Source organism: Alosa sapidissima, chromosome 11 (genome assembly GCF_018492685.1).
Source record: "Alosa sapidissima isolate fAloSap1 chromosome 11, fAloSap1.pri, whole genome shotgun sequence".
NCBI lineage: Eukaryota > Metazoa > Chordata > Actinopteri > Clupeiformes > Clupeidae > Alosa > Alosa sapidissima.
In genome coordinates this window covers 36,144,180-36,167,601 of record NC_055967.1, presented here as the reverse complement: position 1 = coordinate 36,167,601, position 23,422 = coordinate 36,144,180, and the positions used below count along the sequence as shown (strand labels likewise).

Genomic DNA, 23,422 nt, shown 5'->3' with positions numbered 1-23,422 from the left:
TAACTAGTGGGGCTGAAATGGCCTTCACTAGTTAACTAGTGGGCATTTTGGGGCACACTAGTAAACTAGTGACACTTTTTGCACCTCACTAGTTAACTAGTCGAATCGAAATTGCCATCACTAGTTCACTAGTGGGTGTTTTGGTGCACACTAGTAAACTAGTGACACTTTTTAGACCTCACTTGTTAACTAGTGGGCATTTGTGTCTTCCCTAGTTAACTAGTGAGCAGTTCTGCCTTCACTAGTTTACGTGTAAGTGTCACACTGAAGCCACTAGTTTACTAGCTAGAGTACCTTTGGCCAGCATGTTAACTTGTGTGCCACATGCAAATGTTGTGGGTGGGATTTCGTGAAATTCTGCACTGTGATTGGTTGTCATGTTCTATTTGGACATAGGGAGCCAATAGAAAGCCTCAATTTCCAGAATTATCCGCCTCCTAATTTGAATTCTGCGCCACTAGTTGACTAGTGTGAATTTGTCTTGAACTAGTTTACTAGTATACATTTATGACCTCACTAGTTAACTAGTTTGGACAAATGATGCATCAACTAGTTAACTAGTGAGCCTACTGCCATCACCTAGCTAGCTAGTAAGCCATTTATGGTTCACTAGTTAACTAGTGACATTGACCTACTGCAACTAGTTAATAGTGAGGTGTTTTGCCTTCACTAGTAAACATGTGCACATTTTTGGCTGTCACTAGGTAACTAGTGAGACCCAAAAGCCTTCAACTAGCTGACTGGTATGCATTTTGGCCTTTACTAGTTAACTAGTAGACATTTCTGGCTCTTACTAGTTAACTAGTGAAGCTAAAATGTGTTCACTAGTTAACTAGTGAGCCTTTTGGCTCCCACTAGTTAACTAGTGTGCATATTTTGGCCCTCACTAGTTAACTAGTTCACACAAACATGGCTCACTAGTTAACTAGTTGACAAAAATGGCTTACATGTACATGACAATTATGCCTGATATCAAGATATCAGAATAAATGCTCAATCGGCTTGCCATAATTCTCCACATTTTTAGCTACATTTTCATGTATCATATCAGCATTTTTGTTCAGTGAATCTTTTGTAAATTGCTTTCCATCGGGCCTATAGGCCTATGGTTTCGGTCACATCTAAAACTGCATATTTTTCTCTCTCATGAGCATTTAATCTGCTGCCAGCTTGTGACTCCACATCGCCCAAAATGCTTGATTGCATTGTATTCTCCACATTTTAGTAACATTTTGGTGCACCTCATGGCATTTTCTTTCAGTGAATCTTTTGCTTTGCAATTACCTTCCTGCCCTCCTCTTGACTGCCTTCACTCCTTCATCTTCGTTAATCTTTTTGGCCTCAATAATCCAGTTACATAGTCTCTGTTTTTGGTTTTGGATTTTGTGAAATACATTTCTAAATAAATGCGACTTATAGTCCGGTGCGACTTATATATGTTTTTTTCCTGCTCATGACATTTTTTGACTGATGCGACTTATACTCAGGAGCGATTTATAGTCCGGAAAATACGGTATTCGTTTCCGTTGATGTTATGTTAGATCTATTCAGGGTTACTAAATCAGTGGCCGAATTGAATGCGTATGGTCATGTTATGGTCAGGTGTGTGTACAGTATGTGTGTGTGCATAGTATGTATGTGTGTGTGTGTGTGTTTGGGTCTAGACATTGGACAAGGGTGGCCAAAACTGGCGAGATGACTCACTGCACAATCTGGAGGGATTAAAGATTAAGCTTAAGAGACTGGACCAGTCATAGATTTTAGGGTGAAGATCAAGCCTTGGGAAAGACATCCACAGTTCCTAGGGAGATCCCCCGTCGGGAAAACCGGTGGCAGGTGGATAGATTACCTCATGAGATCACATGGTGTGTGGAGAGTTCTACTGTCTTTTCTCTTCTGTCTTGGGTCTCTACTGTATGTCCATCTTGTCTTTATGCCACATGTTATTATGTCTTTATGCCACATGTTATTGTGTCTTTATGCCACATGTTATTGTGTTGTTTATGCCACATGTTATTGTGTCTTTATGCCACATGTTATTGTGTCTTTATGCCACATGTTATTGTGTTGTTTATGCCACATGTTATTGTGTTGTTTATGCCACATGTTATTGTGTCTTTATGCCACATGTTATTGTGTCTTTATGCCACATGTTATTGTGTTGTTTATGCCACATGTTATTGAGTCTTTATGCCACATGTTATTGTGTCTTTATGCCACATGTTATTGTGTTGTTTATGCCACATGTTATTGTGTCTTTATGCCACATGTTATTGTGTTGTTTATGCCACGTTATTGTGGGTGACAAAAAAGCTACTTGGTCGTGTAGCAGTGTTTGAATTTTGTTCACAAATCTGGAGATGACTGTCTTTTGGTGATGCAATCAGTAATATTTTAAAAATAAAAAATAAAACAAAATAGACCAAATAAAAATCTCTCCAGGGTGATGTCATGGTCATATACATATTTATTATTCTATTTAAGCTTATTCTAAATTATTTGACATTATTTAAATTATTTGACAGTGTTATCAGTGTTATCAATGGTGAAGTTATTAAGCATGCACTATTCACCTTTGCGTTGTGTGGTCGTGTTTGTGTTTGTGTGTGCTGGAGCCAGCATGGGGTTGGCTGAGTGCTTGTGTCCGTTTCCTCGCTGTACTGCCGGTTTTCCCCTTTTAAGAGTCCATGGAATTAACGACAGTGGCCGCTCGCGATAAGCCTGCATGAGTCCACGAGCGGATTGTCCACCATCTCAGTCACCGCGCGTCCTCTAGCCGGGCTCGCGCGTTTAGCACTGTGGAAAGGAATCATGGCTCTAAACAGGTCGCCTTCTGGAACCGGTAAGTGGATGATTTATTGATTTATAAACAAACATAAAGGTTTAGGTTTTAGGGCAGTATAGGTCAGTTTTAGATTTTTCTATGTTTATCTGAAGAAAAAGATCTTGGTAATACAGCTGGCCGCGCGCACCGAGGCTATGGGAGCGCGTTTGTTTATTGCGTGCAGACAACTGTTGCGCGTGCATTGGTTTAATTAGATCATATAATCAGAGCTCGACATTGTCGGATTCTATCCCTGATTTCAAGCTACTACAAAATCCTTAGTTTCAGTAGTTTTGAGTTGTTTGCACAACACGCCTCTCTCTTCCATAAAGGGTCATATTCTTATTGAAACAATATTTGGAAGACAAATATTAAGTCTCGATTTGTTGGTGATTTCTGTTATGCCAGATAAGTACTGTTTAGATGAGTTGGTGAATTTCATGGCACATAAGAAGCGCGGAATGGTGGTGCATTCTGCAGGGATAGTGACTAATGTGAGTGTTTGGAAGGTGTTTGGCGCGCTACAGGGGAACGTTGGCAGCTTGATATAATTAGCAGCGGTAAGCCGGCCTATTTCAGGCGCCTGCTGTCGCTGGCCATGGTGCTGAAGTACGCGCACCGAAGCATCAAAGTCAACGTTCCGTGGGTGCTTAATTAAAGTGGTGAACGGAGTGTGCTTTGCTGTGGGTGCACCGTGAGTGCGGTGAGTTACATAAATACAACACCAGAAGCGCCATTCATATCATATCCACATGTTTGTGCGCGCATTTGCGCGAGCCATAAAACCTGCACGAGAGCAAAGACGCTTAACGCCTGAAAGAGTCATCTATCCTAGTCTGTTTACCAGGTGGGTAATTTCCTTAAGTGTGTGTGGGTGTGTGTGTGTGACAGATAGAAAGAGAGAGAGCGAGAGAGAGGGAGGGAGCGAGTGTGTGTGTGTGTGTGTGTGTGTGTGTGTGTGTATGTGTGCGTGAGTGTGTGTCTGCGTGTGTGCGTGCACACTGGCCACAGTGTACATACACTTTTCACGTTGCTTTGTAAGTAGGATTATTTTGTATGCACAGTTTTGTATTTTTATTATGTTTTCACCTGTAGAGCATATATAGTGTGCATCTCAAATCACAGTTATTTCCCGTTTACATCGATTTTGACGTTTATTTGTTTGTTTGTGTTTGTGTTTGTGGAATGGCAGAAACATGGAACGGCGCTCCAGAGCGCCTACGCAACAAACTGCAGAGTGTGGCGCGAGACCTCTCCCAGTTCAGCCTTGATACCGCCAACGGCATGCACGAGTCCAGCGCAGGTGAAGAACAACTGGCCTCGGTGAGTCTGTGTGTGTGTGTGTGTGTGTGTGTGGGTGGGTGGGTGGTGTGTGTGTGTGTGTGTTTGTGTGTGTGTTTGTGTGTGGTGTGTGTGTGTGTGTGTGTGTGTGTGTGTGTGTGTGTGTTGGGGGGGGGGGGGGCAGCAGTGCACCACTCCTTATTCCTCCACCTCTGCCTGTACTCTGATGCTTCAGCAGCAAATGTTGAACACACTGATCTGCTTGGTAGCATCTGACATTCCTGTGTGTGTTCCATACATACTGATCACTGATGTTTTGGAATGGATCCAGATTAGGATCCCGCTTGGCACCACACCACTGATCTGGTTCAGTTAGTGGCTCACTTCACCTTCCCCACTTCACCTTGCCCATGCCCACTTTACCTTGCCCACTTCACCATGCCCACTTCACCATGCCCATGCCCACTTTACCTTGCCCACTTCACCATGCCCACTTTACCTTGCCCACTTCACCATGCCCACTTCACCATGCCCACTTCACCATGCCCATGCCCACTTTACCTTGCCCACTTCACCATGCCCACTTTACCTTGCCCACTTCACCATGCCCACTTCACCATGCCCATGCCCACTTTACCTTGCCCACTTCACCATGCCCACTTCACCATGCCCATGCCCACTTTACCTTGCCCACTTCACCATGCCCACTTTACCTTGCCCACTTCACCATGCCCACTTCACCTTGCCCATGCCCACTTCACCATGCCCACTTCACCATGCCCACTTCACCATGCCCACTTCACCTTGCCCACTTCACCATGCCCACTTCACCATGCCCATGCCCACTTCACCTTGCCCACTTCACCATGCCCACTTCACCTTGCCCACTTCACCATGCCCACTTCACCATGCCCATGCCCACTTCACCTTGCCCACTTCACCATGCCCACTTCACCATGCCCACTTCACCATGCCCACTTCACCATGCCCATGCCCACTTCACCATGCTCACTTCACCATGCCCACTTCACCACTTCACCATGCCCACTTCACCATGCCCACTTCATCATGCCCACTTCACCTTGCCCACTTCACCATGCCCACTTCACCATGCCCACTTCATCATGCCCACTTCACCTTGCCTTATTGCCCCATCCCTTTGGCTCCTCTAATAGCTTATTCCAAACCTCCCATATTACTCTTGCCCTGCCCCCATCACTCCACCGCTGAGTTTACCTGCCCAAACCTACACCTTGCCACATACAGCATGACATTATTCACACCGCGTTGGGTACAACACACACAATCACACATTTTATGGGTGAACAAACACACTATGGCAACCATGTTATTAAGAGAGAAGTTGCTGGGTAGTGAATGTTTGCCCTGTGCAAAGGTACACTGATGATGTGGACAACACATACAGTACGTGTGATTAGATACGGGGGTGGTGAGGGAACAGGGTAGAGCACATGGCTGTCGGCAGGATGAGAGCAGGAAGAGTTAGGACGAGAGTTAGGACGAGAGGAGGAAGAGTTAGGGGAGCTATGGGCCGCTTCCCTGTGCAAGGATTAAGCCTAGTCCTAGACTAGAGGCTTTTTCCCCAATAGAGATTTTCATTGAAATTCTCTTTTATGTCCAGGACTAGGCTTAATCCATGCACAGGAAACCATCTGGCCCTACAGTATGTGTCACAATTGTTGTGATCCAAACAGTTAACATTTACCTGTATTCACTACAGCAGTAGTGGAGTAGTAATCATTTACCTGTATTCACTACAGCAGTAGTAATCATTTACCTGTAATCATTTACCTGTATTCCCTACAGCAGTAGTGATCATTTACCTGTAATCATTTACCTGTATTCCCTACAGCAGTAGTGGAGTAGTAATCATTTACCTGTATTCCCTACAGCAGTAGTGATCATTTACCTGTAATCATTTACCTGTATTCACTACAGCAGTAGTGATCATTTACCTGTATTCACTACAGCAGTAGTGATCATTTACCTGTATTCCCTACAGCAGTAGTGGAGTAGTAATCATTTACTTGTATTCACTACAGCAGTAGTGATCATTTACCTGTATTCCCTACAGCAGTAGTGGAGTAGTAATCGGGAGAATCAGCAGAATTTCCAGTTAGCCAGTAATGTTTTGAGGCAGGACTGATTACTGTGAGCTTGAAAAGGGCACAATATCGCTGTTTGTATAAGTTCTCTGGTGCGCCCTACAGCAACCTGGACTGTGCGATTGCAGACTCTCTCACTTCCCGCGGCCCCTGCCCACAGCCCTGATATAAACGCAGTAGCAGCTATGATAACCGCACATGCAGCTATGATAACCGCACATGCAGGCTATGATAACCGCACATGCAGCTATGATAACCGCACATGCAGGCTATGATAACCGCACATGCAGCTATGATAACCGCACATGCAGCTATGATAACCGCACATGCAGCTATGATAACCGTGCATGCAGGCTATGATAACCGCACATGCAGCTATGATAACCGCAGATGCAGCTATGATAACCGCACATGCAGGCTATGAGTTGTGAAGATTTTAGATTAGCGGCCGCGGCATGTTGGCCTGACGCATGTTACGGCTGTAACGCTAGCCCTTACCTCCACCAAACCATACGGCTGTAACGCTAGCCCTGACCTCCACCAAACCATACGCCTGTAACGCTAGCCCTGACCTCCATCAAACCATACGCCTGTAACGCTAGCCCTGACCTCCACCAAACCATACGGCTGTAACGCTAGCCCTGACCTCCACCAAACCATACGCCTGTAACGCTAGCCCTGACCTCCATCAAACCATACGCCTGTAACGCTAGCCCTGACCTCCACCAAACCATACGCCTGTAACGCTAGCCCTGACCTCCACCAAACCATACGGCTGTAACGTCCCGATTCCGCTGCTCTTCATTCCACTCTTGTTGTCCACTTCCTGTACTCCTGGACACTCTGCCTGTGTATATATATTTATATATTACACGCACTACCACACACTGGGATTACACGACGGGATGCCAGGCACCACTGCGTAAATACAGTGCAGTATATTACACGCGCTACCACACACTGGGATTACACGACGGGATGCTAGACACCACTGCGTACAGTATATTACACACACTACCACACACTGGGATTACACAACGCGATGCCAGACACCACTGCTGAGCCTTATGGAGGTGTTGTGGGAGGTGTTGTGGGCCTCAATGACACACCGATGAAGGAAGATGCCTGTTTGATAACACCAATGAAATGCTCTCAAAGGCTTTGGCAAGGTTGCGCTGTTGGTGATTATGATTTTGATGGTAAATAGCTTTAGTTGTTGATTGACTGATCCCCTACCAATAGCACAAGGAATTTAACACCTCTCCTGTGTAGCCTATATCTGAAAAGAAATCACACTATAGTGAATAGCTATATAGTTTATAGTGGTATAGGGAATAACTATAGTGGTTATTCACTATATTGTGCACTTTGTAGTGAATGAGTGGATGTTGTAAACGCAGGCTTTCATTTTCAGTCTGATAGTCACTAGTAGTAGTCTGCTAATTAGTTATACATCAGCAGGAACTTTATGAGCACCACCATAACTGAATTGATTTTAGAGAGGTACAGTATGGCCCTCCCACCTTCAATGCCCACCCTGACACAGTGTCTGGTGTCCACATTCAGAGACTCGTTTGAAGAGAACCCTGACACAGTGTCTGGTGTCCACATTCAGAGACTCGTTTGAAGAGAACCCTGACACAGTGTCTGGTGTCCACATTCAGAGACTCGTTTGAAGAGAACCCCACCTGGTGTATGTCACTCACCTTTCTGCAGCAATCAAAATTTGACGCATGCATGAACAGCATGTATTTTGCAAAATGCTCACACATTTATATAGAATGCAGTTGAACGAAAGTTTAGAAGATACAGGGCCAGATCTGAAGTCTCTTTTTTTACGCTGATGATTCTTGTGATGTTTGAATGTCTTGTGTCTGGTCCTTATCCTCTGATTTCTGGATTTTGAGATGCTTGTTGATCTGATAACAAAATCTGTCTTGCATGGTTGTTGTTTTTGTTACCTAACATGATATTGGAAGAAAAGTTTGTGTTTTACATAAACAACCTTATGATGGTTTTGTGGAGTACTGAGTGCAAACCAGGACATGTGTTTATCATTTTGCTGTCTGTGTGATGCTTGTGGACCTGGTCTCATATGAGTTTCAGGTTTCAGTCACTGTGCCTCCTGATTTAATTGTACAGTGTAAACAGCTGTAAAAATGCACCCCTCCCCACCAGACATGGGGTGTGTTCGAAACGGGTAAAGTTGCTGCCTTTTAAGATATCTAACTGGGGAGCGAGGTAGCAAGTGCGGTTCGGAACCGAAAAAAACTAATTCTGCTGCCTTTTAAGATATCTTAGAATTCCCAAATAACGGTCATTTTTGGAGGCAGCATCGATGCACACTTCATGCTCCCTCCTACCCATAATCCCTTGCGGCAACGTCTGAAACAGCTGTGAAAGGTAAACAAACATGGCGGATGACATCGGTAATGGCTGCTGAATCTGTTTAAAATGTCATTTGTGTGACCTTATTTTGCTTAGATTTGTAGATTAGAGATGAGAAATAAACAATTTACTATCTGATTATGCCATTGTTGTAACCAGTAATAGCGTCTGGTCTGATATATCTGCCGGCCGTAAAACTAATTTATACCGTTAGCCTGCTAGCTTACGTAAGCTAATTTAGTTTAACGTCATACCATAGTGTTAACCAAAGATTCTAGAGGGCTATGCTCATTTTTAAAAGATGCATTTAATCCAAAGTCATGTCTAGTGAGACAGCTCTCTATGTAGGGAGGGAGGCAGTAGGCAGCTGTCTCCCGTTTCGAACACACCCATGGAGATGTATGGCGCTTCATTGTTTTCCAAGCTTCTGTAAACTCAGAGTAGTTTAACAGAGCTTTTTACAGAGTGGATTTGTTTTTTTTTTAACATCCTGTTTATGTTGTGTGTGGTGTCTTAAGCTACTGGGACCTTGAATTTCCCCTTGGGGATCAATAAAGTATCTATCTATCTATCTATCTATCTATTTATCTACATGTATCTGTAAACTCAGAGTACATGTATCTAGAGCTATAGTAATTCTCTTAATAACTTTGTGATATGCTACAGGTATATCAAATACATTTACTGCAAATGTGTGCATCACCACTTAAAGCTACAACCCCAACTATGATCACTAAACCCAGCTCTAGACCACTTCCTGTATCCTGATTAATTCCCACTACCTGCTGACCTTTCATCTCCATCACTAACAGCCAATCAACAGGCTCTCACTCTCAAACTCTAAAGCACAGAACCACAAGATTGGCTGGAGCCCTTACCTCATAACCCCACAGTCCCTCCCGCCTAACCCAGTATGAGATATGCATGTATTGTGTGATGGTAGGCAGTATGAGATATGCATGTATTGTGTGATGGCAGGCAGTATGAGACATGCGTATTGTGTGATGGCAGGCAGTTGGGATTTTTTTGTGTGCAGAGCTGAACTCTACCTGTCTGTGTTTAAGCTTCAAAAGTTTTTTTGTGTGTGCATAAATCTATTTGTGCGTCTGAATGTTTGTTTGCTTGTGTTTGGATGTGCAAGAGAGAGATGTACATCTTCATTCATGTTTATGTGTTTGTTTATCTATTGTGTGTGTGTGTGTGTGTGTGTGTGTGTGTGTGTGTGTGTGTGTGTGTGCGTGTGTGTGTGCAGGAGCAGGCTCCTGGCTCTCCAGGTAGTCGCAAGGGTGTATTTTTCTCAGACGGCGTGCGGCGTGTTGACTACGTGCTGGTCTACCACTGCAAGAAACGCATGTCCCAGAACCGGCTGTCCATCATCTCCAACGGCTCCATCCCTCAGCCAGCGGCCAATCAGAGGAGGCGCAGCATCGAGCCAGAGCTTGGGGAGGCGGGGCTAGAGGTGGAGTTTAGCAAAGAGCCCAACGAGTCGGAGAAAGCCCTGATACGGCAGGAGTTTGAGGCAGGGCTTCAAGGGGCGGGTCTACAGATTGAGCGTGACAAAGAGGTGAGGTCATTTGTTTACAAAGAGGTGAGGTCATTTGTTTATTTAATCAGTTGTTTGATTGATATCCCTTTAAGCAAGGAATCAATTCATTAGGTGAACACATTGGGGTTTCTGCGAAGCAAGTTAATCTTGTGAGCTGGGAATGTATAATAATGTGATAATGTGATGTGCGTGCTTGTTCACATGTGTCAGTGTGTGTAGATAGTTGGTAGTTAAGTTTTTTGAGTTACACTGTATAGTCCTGTAGGAAGTTCCTAATGGAAATGTGTACACTACCCCATCTGCACACTACCCCATCTGCACACTACCCCCACAGATTCATACACACAGAGCAGTGAGCTCACACACACACCCTACATACTGTACACCCTTTTTCCTACCGGTCAGGGATCGGACCAGCCACTCTTCAGGCCACGAATATCTAGTTGATAGATATAGAGGAAAATAGTGTACTTGTGAAAGTAGAGGTGAGAGTTAGTGTGTGTGTGTGTGTGTGTGAGTGTGTGAGAGAGAGAGAGAGAGAAAAGATAGAGAGAGAGAGAGGAAAAAGAAAGGGGATAGATAGTATAAGTATATATACTTTTTTGATCCCGTGAGGGAAATTTGGTCTCTGCATTTAACCCAATCGGTGAATTAGTGAAACACACTGCACACAGTGAGGTGAAGCACACACTAATCCCGGCGCAGTGAGCTGCCTGCTTCAATGGCGGCGCTCAGGGAGCAGTGAGGGGTTAGGTGCCTTGCTCAAGGGCACTTCAGCCGCGGCCCACTGGTCGGGGCTCGAACCGGCAACCCTCCGGTTACAAGTCCAGAGTGCTAACCAGTGGGCCACGGCAACCCTGCGGTTACAAGTCCAGAGTGCTGACCAGTGGGCCACGGCAACCCTGCGGTTACAAGTCCAGAGTGCTGACCAGTGGGCCACGGCAACCCTGCGGTTACAAGTCCAGAGTGCTGACCACGTGTGGGCCACGGCAACCCTGCGGTTACAAGTCCAGAGTGCTGACCACGTGTGGGCCACGGCAACCCTGCGGTTACAAGTCCAGAGTGCTGACCACGTGTGGGCCACGGCAACCCTGCGGTTACAAGTCCAGAGTGCTGACCACGTGTGGGCCACGGCTGCCCTCAAAGAGAGAGGGAAAGAGAGAGAAAGTGAGAGAGAAAGAGAGAGAAAGTGAGAGAGAAAGAGAACAAAAGGTGCACTGTGTTACTGTGAGAAAGAGAGAGGAGAGGGGGAGAGAGAGAGGAGAGAGGGAGAGAGAAAGAGGAGAGGGAGAGAGAGAGAGAGAGGAGGAGAGAGGGAGAGGAGGCGAGAGAGAGAGGAGGAGAGAGGGAGAGAGAAAGAGGAGAGGGAGAGGGAGAGAGAAAGAGGAGAGGGAGAGAGAGAGCAATATGTGCACTGTGTTACTGTGAGAAGGAGAAAGAGAGGGAGAGAGAGAGAGGAGAGAGGGAGAGAGAGGGAGAGAGAAAGAGGAGAGGGAGAGGGAGAGAGAGAGAGAGAGGAGGAGAGAGGGAGAGAGAAAGAGGAGAGGGAGAGAGAGAGAGAGAGGAGGAGAGAGGGAGAGAGAAAGAGGAGAGGGAGAGGGAGAGAGAGAGAGAGAGGAGGAGAGAGGGAGAGAGAGAGCAAGAGGTGCACAGTGCGTTATTGAGATGGTTTTGGATTAGGACCGTTGAGTGCTTCTGTCTCCAGCCAAAAGGCAGATTAGAGTTGATCCTCATGACTGGAAGTGTGTGCGTGTGTGTGTGTGTGTGTGTGTGTGTGTGTGTGCATGTGTGTGTATGCGTGTGTGCACGCCCAAATGTGTGCACTTGTGTTTGTATGTGTGTGTGTGTGTCTGTGTCCTTATGAGAATGAGTTTTTCTGAGCTGTCAACTTGGCAACACTTTGATTTGAAATGCAAGTGAAGCATGCAGCAATGAACACTTCGCCTCCCAGGAAAGTGAAGTGGCCAGCAATCAGTCCTTGTCCTAAAAAGGGAAGTGATGTCTTGTAGATGGCTGTTTAGCTGAAGTGGCATTGGCTGCGCACCCAGCTTGGAATAAACAGCAGATATGTCTGTCAGGCACAGGTCAGTGTGTCTTTAAATCACAGAGCTCACCAGGAGGGATCAAAGATTACTTCACAAAGGACATTAAATGCAGAATGTCTTTCTGCCAAAAACTATTGCAGCTATTGTATCTCATGGCAGGGACTATATCATTGTGTTCTAATGAAACAGACCCTACAAATCTTTACCAGTAAGAATAATCTGGTGTTTTCCTGACCGAAGAGGAGCTTGTTGTTGAGAAAACAGTATTAGCCAATCTTTGCCATATCCGTCCTCAGATCGTGATCAAGCAGACAATAGGCTACCATGCCATGCCATGGGTTAGACACTCAGGCAGCATCACTCAGAACAGGTCAAACATACCTGTCCTATGTAGGCTACTTGTCCTGTTATACCTCACCTGTGATTTACTTGTCCTACAATAAGTCGCTGCTGGAGGAAGGCAGAATGAGAGTAGGCTACTGTATACTGAGAACCTGGTTGAGTGTTTGAGTTCTAGCTTGTTAGCACGTTGAGTGTTTGAGTTCTAGCCTGATAGTACGTTGAGTGTTTGAGTTCTAGCTTGTTAGTTGGGGCAGCCGTAGCCCACTGGTTAGCACTCTGGGCTTGTAACCGGAGGGTTGCCGATTTGAGCCCCGACCAGTGGGCCGCGGCTGAAGTGCCCTTGAGCAAGGCACCTAACCCCTCACTGCTCCCCGAGCGCCGCCATTGAAGCAGGCAGCTCACTGCGCCGGGATTAGTGTGTGCTTCACCTCACTGTGTGCTGTTTGTGTTTCACTAATTCACTGATTGGGTTAAATGCAGAGACCAAATTTCTTGTGGATTACACTTCATAAATTCATCTTAAAGTACATTTCCTATGTTATGATTCTTTTGTGCATTTTTAACATTTGAATAATGTAGGCTTAGACACAGGAAGGGTTTAATTTACAGTTCCATACATAGCAGAGACTAATGATAAATGTGTGCAGAGATTAAAATAATGATCATAATGAAGCGCTGTTGCTTTTAGTGATATCAGCCATGAAGATGATGATGATGATGGTAATGGTCTTTGTGTTGGAAACTACTGTTCAATAATGATGTGGATGGTGATGATGATAGCAGGCCTAATGCTCTTTGTCGGAGTAGGGGGCTGGTGTTCGGAGATGATCTAATGGCATCTTATTGATACTGTAGTAGAGGTCTGCACTCCCGCGGTAGACACACGGGACCCACGGGTCCCGACGCAAAAGAGTGCGGCGCGGGACAACTTTTGAAATCTCTTTGCGGGAGCGGGTGGGATGGGAGAGGTGCGTTCGCGGGTGCGGGACAAACCGATGATTCACTGCACTCCCGCAAATGAAATATGTGCGCAAAATTAAATATGGAAATGATTAAAGTAGTGTTCATAACTATAGTTCAGCTGGATGTTCTGTTAGGCAGCATTAAAAAACGGGGTTTAAGCATAACTGACGGATAGCAGGCCTATAGCCTATATTGTCGTTTACGTGGGTTCAATTTGTTCCTGCTGCTCATTGTCAAAACTCGAAATCGAAAGCATGACAGAGGAAGAGGGCACCAGACTAGGCCTACTTCAGTTGTTAGCCTACATTCAGAACCAAGAAACTGACATCTGGAGTCTTTCTCAGGTGTGTGTGCTCCTTTCGTGAGACAGAAAGAAAAGCTGAATAAGCTATCCCTCCTGCATGCGGGCTTTAGCGGGCGGGAGTGGGACATCATGTTACAGATGCGGGCAGGAGCGGGACTAAAAATTACACATTAATGCGGGAGCGGGCAGGCGCGGGACAGAATATTGCGGGAGCGGGCAGGCGCGGGACCAGACCTCTATACTGTAGGCCTACTTACCAGGCCTCACATTAGTGTGTGGAAAGCCAAGGCCTTAATCCAGGGTGAATTATATTGTAATTCAGATAGCCTACATATTATCCACATTCATCCCACAGAATATCCACATTCATAAAGACCACATGCTTAGTGTCTGTAGCACGTTATTCACCCAGGGGAGCTAGAGGAATGTTGTCAAAGGTCATATTTTTACGTCTATATTTGTAAACATTAATCACAAAATAGAGACATATTATGTGGATTGTTGACCAGGCCACCTCTACTCCCAGTTTCCCCAGCTGGGAAACCTCCTGGTCTAGTGGTCTAGTCATCTAAACATTAGGCCTACAATGAATGAATCAACCATACTAAATAGACAATCATGCCTAGACTAGCCTTTTTGAGTTGTACTAGGGCTTAGTGAATGTCTGTGATATGTGTGTTGGAGTTCATTTTTGGAGTGAGCATAGTGCTAGTGGTCTAGTTGGTTGAAGTGCAGGTGGTGCTAGTGGTCTAGTGGGTTAAAGTGCAGGTGGTGCTAGTGGTCTAGTGGGTTAAAGTGCAGGTGGTGCTAGTGGGTTAAAGTGCAGGTGGTGCTAGTGGTCTAGTGGGTTAAAGTGCAGGTGGTGCAGGTGGTGCTAGCGGTCTAGTGGGTTAAAGTGCAGGTGGTGCTGGTGGGTTAAAGTGCAGGTGGTGCTAGTGGTCTAGTGGAAGTGCAGGTGGTGCTAGTGGTCTAGTGGGTTAAAGTGCAGGTGGTGCAGGTGGTGCAGGTGGTGCTAGTGGGTTAAAGTGCAGGTGGTGCTGGTGGGTTAAAGTGCAGGTGGTGCTAGTGGTCTAGTGGGTTAAAGTGCAGGTGGTGCTAGTGGTCTAGTGGAAGTGCAGGTGGTGCTGGTGGTCTAGTGGGTTAAAGTGCAGGTGGTGCAGGTGGTCTAGTGGGTTAAAGTGCAGGTGGTGCAGGTGGTCTAGTGGGTTAAAGTGCAGGTGGTGCTGGTGGGTTAAAGTGCAGGTGGTGCTAGTGGTCTAGTGGGTTAAAGTGCAGGTGGTGCTAGTGGTGCTAGTGGGTTAAAGTGCAGGTGGTGCAGGTGGTGCTAGTGGTGCTAGTGGGTTAAAGTGCAGGTGGTGCTGGTGGTCTAGTGGGTTAAAGTGCAGGTGGTGCTGGTGGGTTAAAGTGCAGGTGGTGCAGGTGGTGCTAGTGGTGCTAGTGGGTTAAAGTGCAGGTGGTGCTAGTGGTGCTAGTGGGTTAAAGTGCAGGTGGTGCAGGTGGTGCTAGTGGTGCTAGTGGGTTAAAGTGCAGGTGGTGCTGGTGGTCTAGTGGGTTAAAGTGCAGGTGGTGCTGGTGGGTTAAAGTGCAGGTGGTGCAGGTGGTCTAGTGGGTTAAAGTGCAGGTGGTGCTAGTGGTCTAGTGGGTTAAAGTGCAGGTGGTGCTAGTGGTGCTAGTGGGTTAAAGTGCAGGTGGTGCAGGTGGTGCTAGTGGTGCTAGTGGGTTAAAGTGCAGGTGGTGCTGGTGGTCTAGTGGGTTAAAGTGCAGGTGGTGCTAGTGGTCTAGTGGGTTAAAGTGCAGGTGGTGCTAGTGGTCTAGTGGAAGTGCAGGTGGTGCTAGTGGTGCTAGTGGGTTAAAGTGCAGGTGGTGCAGGTGGTCTAGTGGGTTAAAGTGCAGGTGGTGCTAGTGGTCTAGTGGAAGTGCAGGTGGTGCTAGTGGTGCTAGTGGGTTAAAGTGCAGGTGGTGCAGGTGGTCTAGTGGGTTAAAGTGCAGGTGGTGCTAGTGGTCTAGTGGGTTAAAGTGCAGGTGGTGCTAGTGGTCTAGTGGAAGTGCAGGTGGTGCTGGTGGTCTAGTGGGTTAAAGTGCAGGTGGTGCTAGTTGGTTAAAGTGCAGGTGGTGCTAGTGGTGCTAGTGGGTTAAAGTGCAGGTGGTGCAGGTGGTGCTAGTGGTGCTAGTGGGTTAAAGTGCAGGTGGTGCTGGTGGGTTAAAGTGCAGGTGGTGCTAGTGGGTTAAAGTGCAGGTGGTGCTAGTGGTCTAGTGGAAGTGCAGGTGGTGCAGGTGGTGCTGGTGGGTTAAAGTGCAGGTGGTGCAGGTGGTGCTGGTGGGTTAAAGTGCAGGTGGTGCTGTGTTTGGTCGTGGTTTTCTGACATATGGGTCAATCCGTGTCAAATCAGACAAAATCCAGGAAAATGGTTGCTGCACCGTCTCAGACCAGTAGGAAAAATGTGAGTGGGGGAAGTGCCCTTGAGCAAGGCACCTAACCCCTCACTGCTCTCCCATGCCCACATCCACAGCTGAAGTGCCCTTGAGCAAGGCACCTCACTGCTCTCCCATGCCCACATCCACAGCTGAAGTGCCCTTGAGCAAGGCACCTCACTGCTCTCCCATGCCCACATCCACAGCTGAAGTGCCCTTGAGCAAGGCACCTAACCCCTCACTGCTCTCCCATGCCCACATCCACAGCTGAAGTGCCCTTGAGCAAGGCACCTCACTGCTCTCCCATGCCCACATCCACAGCTGAAGTGCCCTTGAGCAAGGCACCTAACCCCTCACTGCTCTCCCATGCCCACATCCACAGCTGAAGTGCCCTTGAGCAAGGCACCTCACTGCTCTCCCATGCCCACATCCACGGCTGAAGTGCCCTTGAGCAAGGCACCTAACCCCTCACTGCTCTCCCATGCCCACATCCACAGCTGAAGTGCCCTTGAGCAAGGCACCTAACCCCTCACTGCTCTCCCATGCCCACATCCACAGCTGAAGTGCCCTTGAGCAAGGCACCTAACCCCTCACTGCTCTCCCATGCCCACATCCACAGCTGAAGTGCCCTTGAGCAAGGCACCTAACCCCTCACTGCTCTCCCATGCCCACATCCACAGCTGAAGTGCCCTTGAGCAAGGCACCTAACCCCTCACTGCTCTCCCATGCCCACATCCACGGCTGAAGTGCCCTTGAGCAAGGCACCTCACTGCTCTCCTATGCCCATATCCATGGCTGAAGTGCCCTTGAGCAAGGCACCTCACTGCTCTCCTATGCCCATATCCATGGCTGAAGTGCCCTTGAGCAAGGCACCTAACCCCTCACTGCTCTCCCATGCCCACATCCACAGCTGAAGTGCCCTTGAGCAAGGCACCTAACCCCTCACTGCTCTCCCATGCCCACATCCACAGCTGAAGTGCCCTTGAGCAAGGCACCTCACTGCTCTCCTATGCCCATATCCATGGCTGAAGTGCCCTTGAGCAAGGCACCTAACCCCTCACTGCTCTCCCATGCCCACATCCACAGCTGAAGTGCCCTTGAGCAAGGCACCTAACCCCTCACTGCTCCCTGAGTACCACTGTAGCAGGCAGCTCACTGCTCCGGGATAGTGTGTGCTTCACCTCACTGTGTGCTCATTGTGTGCTTCACCTCACTGTGTGTTCACTGTGTGCTCTGTGTGTTCTCTAATTCACAGATGGGATAAATGCAGAGACCAAATTCCTTGTATATGCATACTTGGCCTATAGTACTTGATTTACATTTACATTTCATGTATAGTTTCATGTGAAGTGTCAATGATGTACCATATTTCATTCATTAATACACTTCCTTGCCCATACACTGAGCTACTTTCACATAGATTTTCAAATGCCTACTAGCTATCCCACATACTGTACCATTACCAAATTACCAAAAAACACCCTTCCCTTGTTTAGTCCTTAAAATCTTCAAGCCCATTATGGGTAGAGAGCTCAAATATTGGCACAACATTAATAAAATGCAATATGTAAAGAAACAAATAATGTTTGATACTAAATGCATACAAAACCAAGTTTATATTACCCTTAATGCCACTCTTTTTGCACTTTTTTTTCTTCAAATCTAGGGCCTTGTAGAAAACCAATGAGCATGCCGTACAAACTTTTAATGGTTCAGTCATACTGAGAACATGTTTGTCTTTCACCTTACAAAGTTTGGGCTGCCTATGAATAATACTTTTCATTATATTAACGCCCAAACATTGCTTCCCAGGTGATGTGATGTTCAGGCTGTAATTTCAAGGGCTGGAAATAATATGAAGACATAAGATTTGACAGGCCTGGGTTTTGGGAGGCCTGGGTTTTGGGAGGCAGTGCAGCAGTACCCTCATCTGATTTGACACGGAATGACCTATATGCTTTTTACACTTATTTGTGAAGTCAATTACTGCTCTGCTCCCGCCTTCCCAGACTAGAGAACATAGTGGTCTAGTGTGGAGAACATAGCAGTCTAGTGTGGTCAGGTTCTCCAGGCTGGAGAACATAGCAGTCTAGTGTGGAGAACATAGCGGTCTATTGTGGAGAACATAGTGGTCTAGTGTGGAGAACATAGTGGTCTAGTGTGGAGAACATAGCAGTCTAGTGTGGTCAGGTTCTCCAGGCTGGAGAACATAGCAGTCTAGTGTGGAGAACATAGCAGTCTAGTGTGGAGAACATAGTGGTCTAGTGTGGAGAACATAGTGGTCTAGTGTGGAGAACATAGCAGTCTAGTGTGGTCAGGTTCTCCAGGCTGGAGAACATAGCAGTCTAGTGTAGAGAACATAGCAGTCTAGTGTGGAGAACATAGTGGTCTAGTGTGGAGAACATAGTGTGGAGAACATAGTGGTCTAGTGTGGAGAACATAGCATTCTAGTGTGGAGAACATAGTGGTCTAGTGTGGAGAACATAGTGTGGAGAACATAGTGGTCTAGTGTGGAGAACATAGTGTGGAGAACATAGCGGTCTAGTATGGTCAGGTAGGTCCTATGTCAGAGGGCAGTGTCCTGACATTGCTCTGGGACTGTGCTAGCTGTAGGATGTAACATTAGTCATAATGTTGCATTGTCCTCAGTTGGCGGCAGTGTGTGTACATATGCGTGTGTGTGTGTGTGTGTGTGTGTGTGTGTGTGTGTTGTCATAATGTTTTGTCCTCAGCTGCCAGGTGCTTGTGAACTCAGTTTGACTCAGTTGAGGTTAATGGGGGTTGCAGTTTCAGTCTCTCTTTCCGATGAGACAAGTTGACATCTGGACATGGGTAGTCTTTGATAAAGACGGATTGACACAAAAAACTGAGCGTACATACACACACACACACACACACACACACACACACTCACCTCACACACACACACACATACATACACACACACACACACACAAACACACTCACTCTCACACACACACACACCACACACACACACACACACACACACACACACACACACACACACACAAACACACACACACACACACACTAACCTCACACACACATACATACATGTACACACACATATGAACACCTGTATGCACACACATCCAGGCACCTGCATGCACACACATAGGCTAAAACACAAACGCACACACACACACCATTCCCATACATAAACATAAACACAAACAGAGTGAGAGAGAGAGGTGGACAAAGCTGTGGGAGCTGACCTGTGATTGGCTCACTGAGGGAGTGTAAGATTAGCTTGAGGATTTGAAAGTTTACATGCGTGTGTCTCGTGTAGGGATGTAACGATATGAAAATTTAACCTCATGGTTATAGTGACCAAAATTATCACGGTTTTCGGTATTATCGCGATATTTTGTGTTCAATATGTTCAGAAAGGACTAATAGGCTGAAATAGTTTCAAAAAGTGTGACAGCATTTACTATTACAAAATATAGGCAAAACCTTATCAAAAGGGCAACATTTAACCAGGGACGCTGGAACTCATTTTCATCTGGGGGTGCTCATAGAGGGGGTGCTGTGGGAGGGTAAAAAATTGTTACTGAGTAGATGTGATTCTTTTATTCTGGTGCATTTTAAGGTGGCCTATTGCTACTGGAGAAGGGCATATTTTCATTCACATTCATAGGCCTACATCCTGACTGCACAAACAAACCTGGCTGAGCTGAGCATTCTTAATTCATAGCATAACGTTACCGTGACATTGTGTGTGGTCCCGTTCACTTTTTCCTTGGTCATGTATAATTGGCTTTGTGCCACAATTAAATCCATCAAGTAGATAACAGAATCAGTAGGGTACCAGTTTTGTTTCATTGTACCAGGCCTACTGTTTGTCAAAAGCAGGCTCGGATGAAGCTGGGAAGGATTAAACACACGGTTTCCACACCGTGGTCATCATCCGTGATAATCATGATATTTGAAATGAAAACGATAATTGTTATCGTCAACATTTTTATCGCGGTTTACCATTATACCAGTAATCGTTAAATCCCTAGTCTCGTGTTTGGATGAATGTTTCTGTGTGTGTGTGTGTGTGTGTGTGTGTGTGTGTCCGTCAGTCAGTCAGTCTGTTAGTCTGTATTTTTAACTAACTAATAAGGAAGTGCAGAAATAGTATGGACAAATGTCCACGTAGCATCCATCTCTGTTATCCGGGTGATACTGTGGAAAGCCTGGAGGAGGGACGCATGCCCAAGTCGAGGTGCTAGCCAGGGGGGCTATCAAATTAAAAACAGTACAGTAGCTGCACACTCTGCAATAAATACACAAATAGAGATCAGAGTGTGTGGCTACTCTACAGTTTTTAATTATCCTGCTGAAACTGAACACTGTTAAGCAAAAAAGGAACGTTGTCTTTGAAGTGGAGCCGGAGAGGATGTCACTCAGCCTACTTCATGCACTACTGGGATGACAGGCTCTCCATGGCATAATTCATCTCTCTCTGTGTTGTATTATAGAATTGCTGATGGTAAAATATGATATCACTCACTCTACTAAAAATAATAAGTGATTTATTGTGTAAGACACAATCGGCCGTTCCCTCTCTCTCTCTCTCTCTCTCTGTCTCTGTCTCTCTCTTTCTCTCTCTCTCTGTGTCTCTCTCTCTCTCTCTTTCTCCATAAGATATAATGACTATTTCACTCTGTAAGAGCTCTCTCTGATAGATGTTATAATATCCAAACTTTGATAAATGTTTTTAAAACATATGACAGCTCTTTCTCTGTGTCAGACCAGATGAGGCTTCCCTTGTTATAATGCCTCATCTTTATAAAACATGATGAGGCTTCCCTGGTTATAACGCCTCATCTTTATAAAACATGATGAGGCTTCCCTGGTTATAACGCCTCATCTTTATAAAACATGATGAGGATTCCCTGGTTATAACGCCTCATCTTTATAAAACATGATGAGGATTCCCTGGTTATAACGCCTCATCTTTCTCTTTATAACACATGATGACTTTCTCATGTTGATCGTTTCTCTGAGTGGCATGTCTGGTGTGTCATATTGACCGTTTCTCTGAGTGGCATGTCTGGTGTGTCATGTTGACCGTTTCTCTGAGTGGCATGTCTGGTGTGTCCCTCAGCCGAGGACGGTGCGCTTCACGCGGGTCCATGTGCCCTGGGCAGTCCTCAGCAGGGAGGCCGAGCGGCTCAAGATCAGAGTTCCAACCAAGAAGGTGAGAAGCACTAACCCTTCCTCCATGGCAACAGGTCTCCAGCTAGTTAGATCCCAAAACCTGATCCCACTTTAAGTGTATAATCTGAAATTACACCTACAGTGTGAGCGTCTTATCTTCCTCCTCTGTCTTCTTATCTAGTGGGGTGTACACTGTATGGAACTGTTGACGTTTGAGCATGAGTTGCCCTTGCTGCCCATTGTCCTTCCCTTATCACTACCAAACTACATACTAAACTCCCATAAACATCTGAAATGACAGAGCTACCAGACCCAAAAGTCTTTGCTAAACCTCTGATGGGAGAGGAGTTTAGATAGGACATTATTGGGAGAGAGATGGGAGTGGGAGATGAGAGAATGACTGCTGGCCAGACTTAACCTGGGTCCTCATGGCCCCGGGGCCCATATGTGGTATTATGGGATGCTGCTGAGTTATCGTGGCCCCTGGGCCCATATGTGGTATTATGGGATGCTGCCTCTCCCTCTCTTCCTCACTTCCTGTCTTTTATGGCAAGCCGATTAAGCATTTATTCTGATATCTTGATATCAGGCATAATTGTCATGTACATGTAAGCCATTTTTGTCAACTAGTTAACTAGTGAGCCATGTTTGTGTGAACTAGTTAACTAGTGAGGGCCAAAATATGCACACTAGTTAACTAGTGGGAGCCAAAAGGCTCACTAGTTAACTAGTGAACACATTTTAGCTTCACTAGTTAACTAGTGAGAGCCAGAAATGTCTACTAGTTAACTAGTAAAGGCCAAAATGCATACCAGTCAGCTAGCTGAAGGCTTTTGGGTCTCACTAGTTAACTAGTGACAGCCAAAAATGTTCACATGTTTACTAGTGAAGGCAAAACACCTCACTAGTTAACTAGTTGCAGTAGGTCAATGTCACTAGTTAACTAGTGAACCATAAATGGCTTACTAGCTAGCTAGTTGATGGCAGTAGGCTAGTTAACTAGTGGACAAAAACGGTCAGCTTGTTTCTCTTTTTAGGTGTAACTAGTTAACTATTGAACAAAATAGACATGCCACTAGTTAACTAGTAAGGCCTACAACACCCTCACTAGTAAACTAGAGGGTATTTTTGCCTTTACATGTTAACAAGTGACCATTTTGGCATCTCACTAGTTAACTAGTGGGGCTGAAATGGCCTTCACTAGTTAACTAGTGGGCGTTTTGGAGCACACTAGTAAACTAGTGACACTTTTTGCACCTCACTAATTAACTAGTCGAATGGAAATTGCCATCACTAGTTCACTAGTGGGTGTTTTGGTGCACACTAGTAAACTAGTGACACTTTTTAGACCTCACTAGTTAACTAGTGGGCATTTGTGTCTTCACTAGTTAACTAGTGAGCAGTTCTACCTTCACTAGTTTACATGTAAGTGTCACATTGAAGCCACTAGTTTACTAGTTAAAGTTCCTTTGGCCAGCATGTTAACTTGTGTGCCACATGCAAATATTGTGGGTGGGATTTTGTGGAATTCTGCGCTGTGATTGGTTGTCATGTTCTATTTGGACATAGGGAGCCAATAGAAAGCCTCAATTTTCAGAGTTCTCCGCCTCCTAATTTGAATTCTGCGCCACTAGCTGACTAGTGTGAATTTAGGCTTCAACTAGTTTACTAGTATACATTTATGACCTCACTAGTTAACTAGTTTGGACAAAGGATGCATCAACTAGTTAACTAGTGAGCCTGCTGCCATCACCTAGCTAGCTAGTAAGCCATTTATGGTTCACTAGTTAACTACTGACATTGACCTACTCCAACTAGTTAACTAGTGAGGAGTTTTGCCTTCACTAGTAAACATGTGCACATTTTTGGCTGTCACTAGTTAACTAGTGAGACCCAAAATACATCAACTAGCTGACTGGTATGCATTTTGGCCTTTACTAGTTAACTAGTGGACATTTCTGGCTCTCACTAGTTAACTAGTGAAGCTAATATGTGTTCACTAGTTAACTAGTGGGCATT

The 23,422-nt window shown here is 45.8% G+C and overlaps 1 protein-coding gene across 4 annotated transcripts in view; it reads left to right on the top strand.

The window, feature by feature from the left end:
- Positions 1-2,735: 2,735 nt before the first annotated feature.
- Positions 2,736-23,422, top strand: part of LOC121723519 (anoctamin-2) — a 47,425-nt gene continuing 26,738 nt past the window's right edge. For 2 of the 4 annotated variants that reach the window (XM_042109268.1, XM_042109266.1), the window contains exons 1-4: positions 2,736-2,842; positions 4,017-4,147; positions 9,872-10,183; positions 21,351-21,443. In XM_042109268.1, the coding sequence (XP_041965202.1) occupies positions 2,812-2,842; positions 4,017-4,147; positions 9,872-10,183; positions 21,351-21,443 (567 nt within the window). In that variant the 5' untranslated portion in view covers positions 2,736-2,811. Of the gene's footprint in view, positions 3,672-4,016; positions 4,148-9,871; positions 10,184-21,350; positions 21,444-23,422 lie in introns of all 4 variants that reach the window. The other 2 variants (XM_042109267.1, XM_042109269.1) reach the window with 2 other exon arrangements.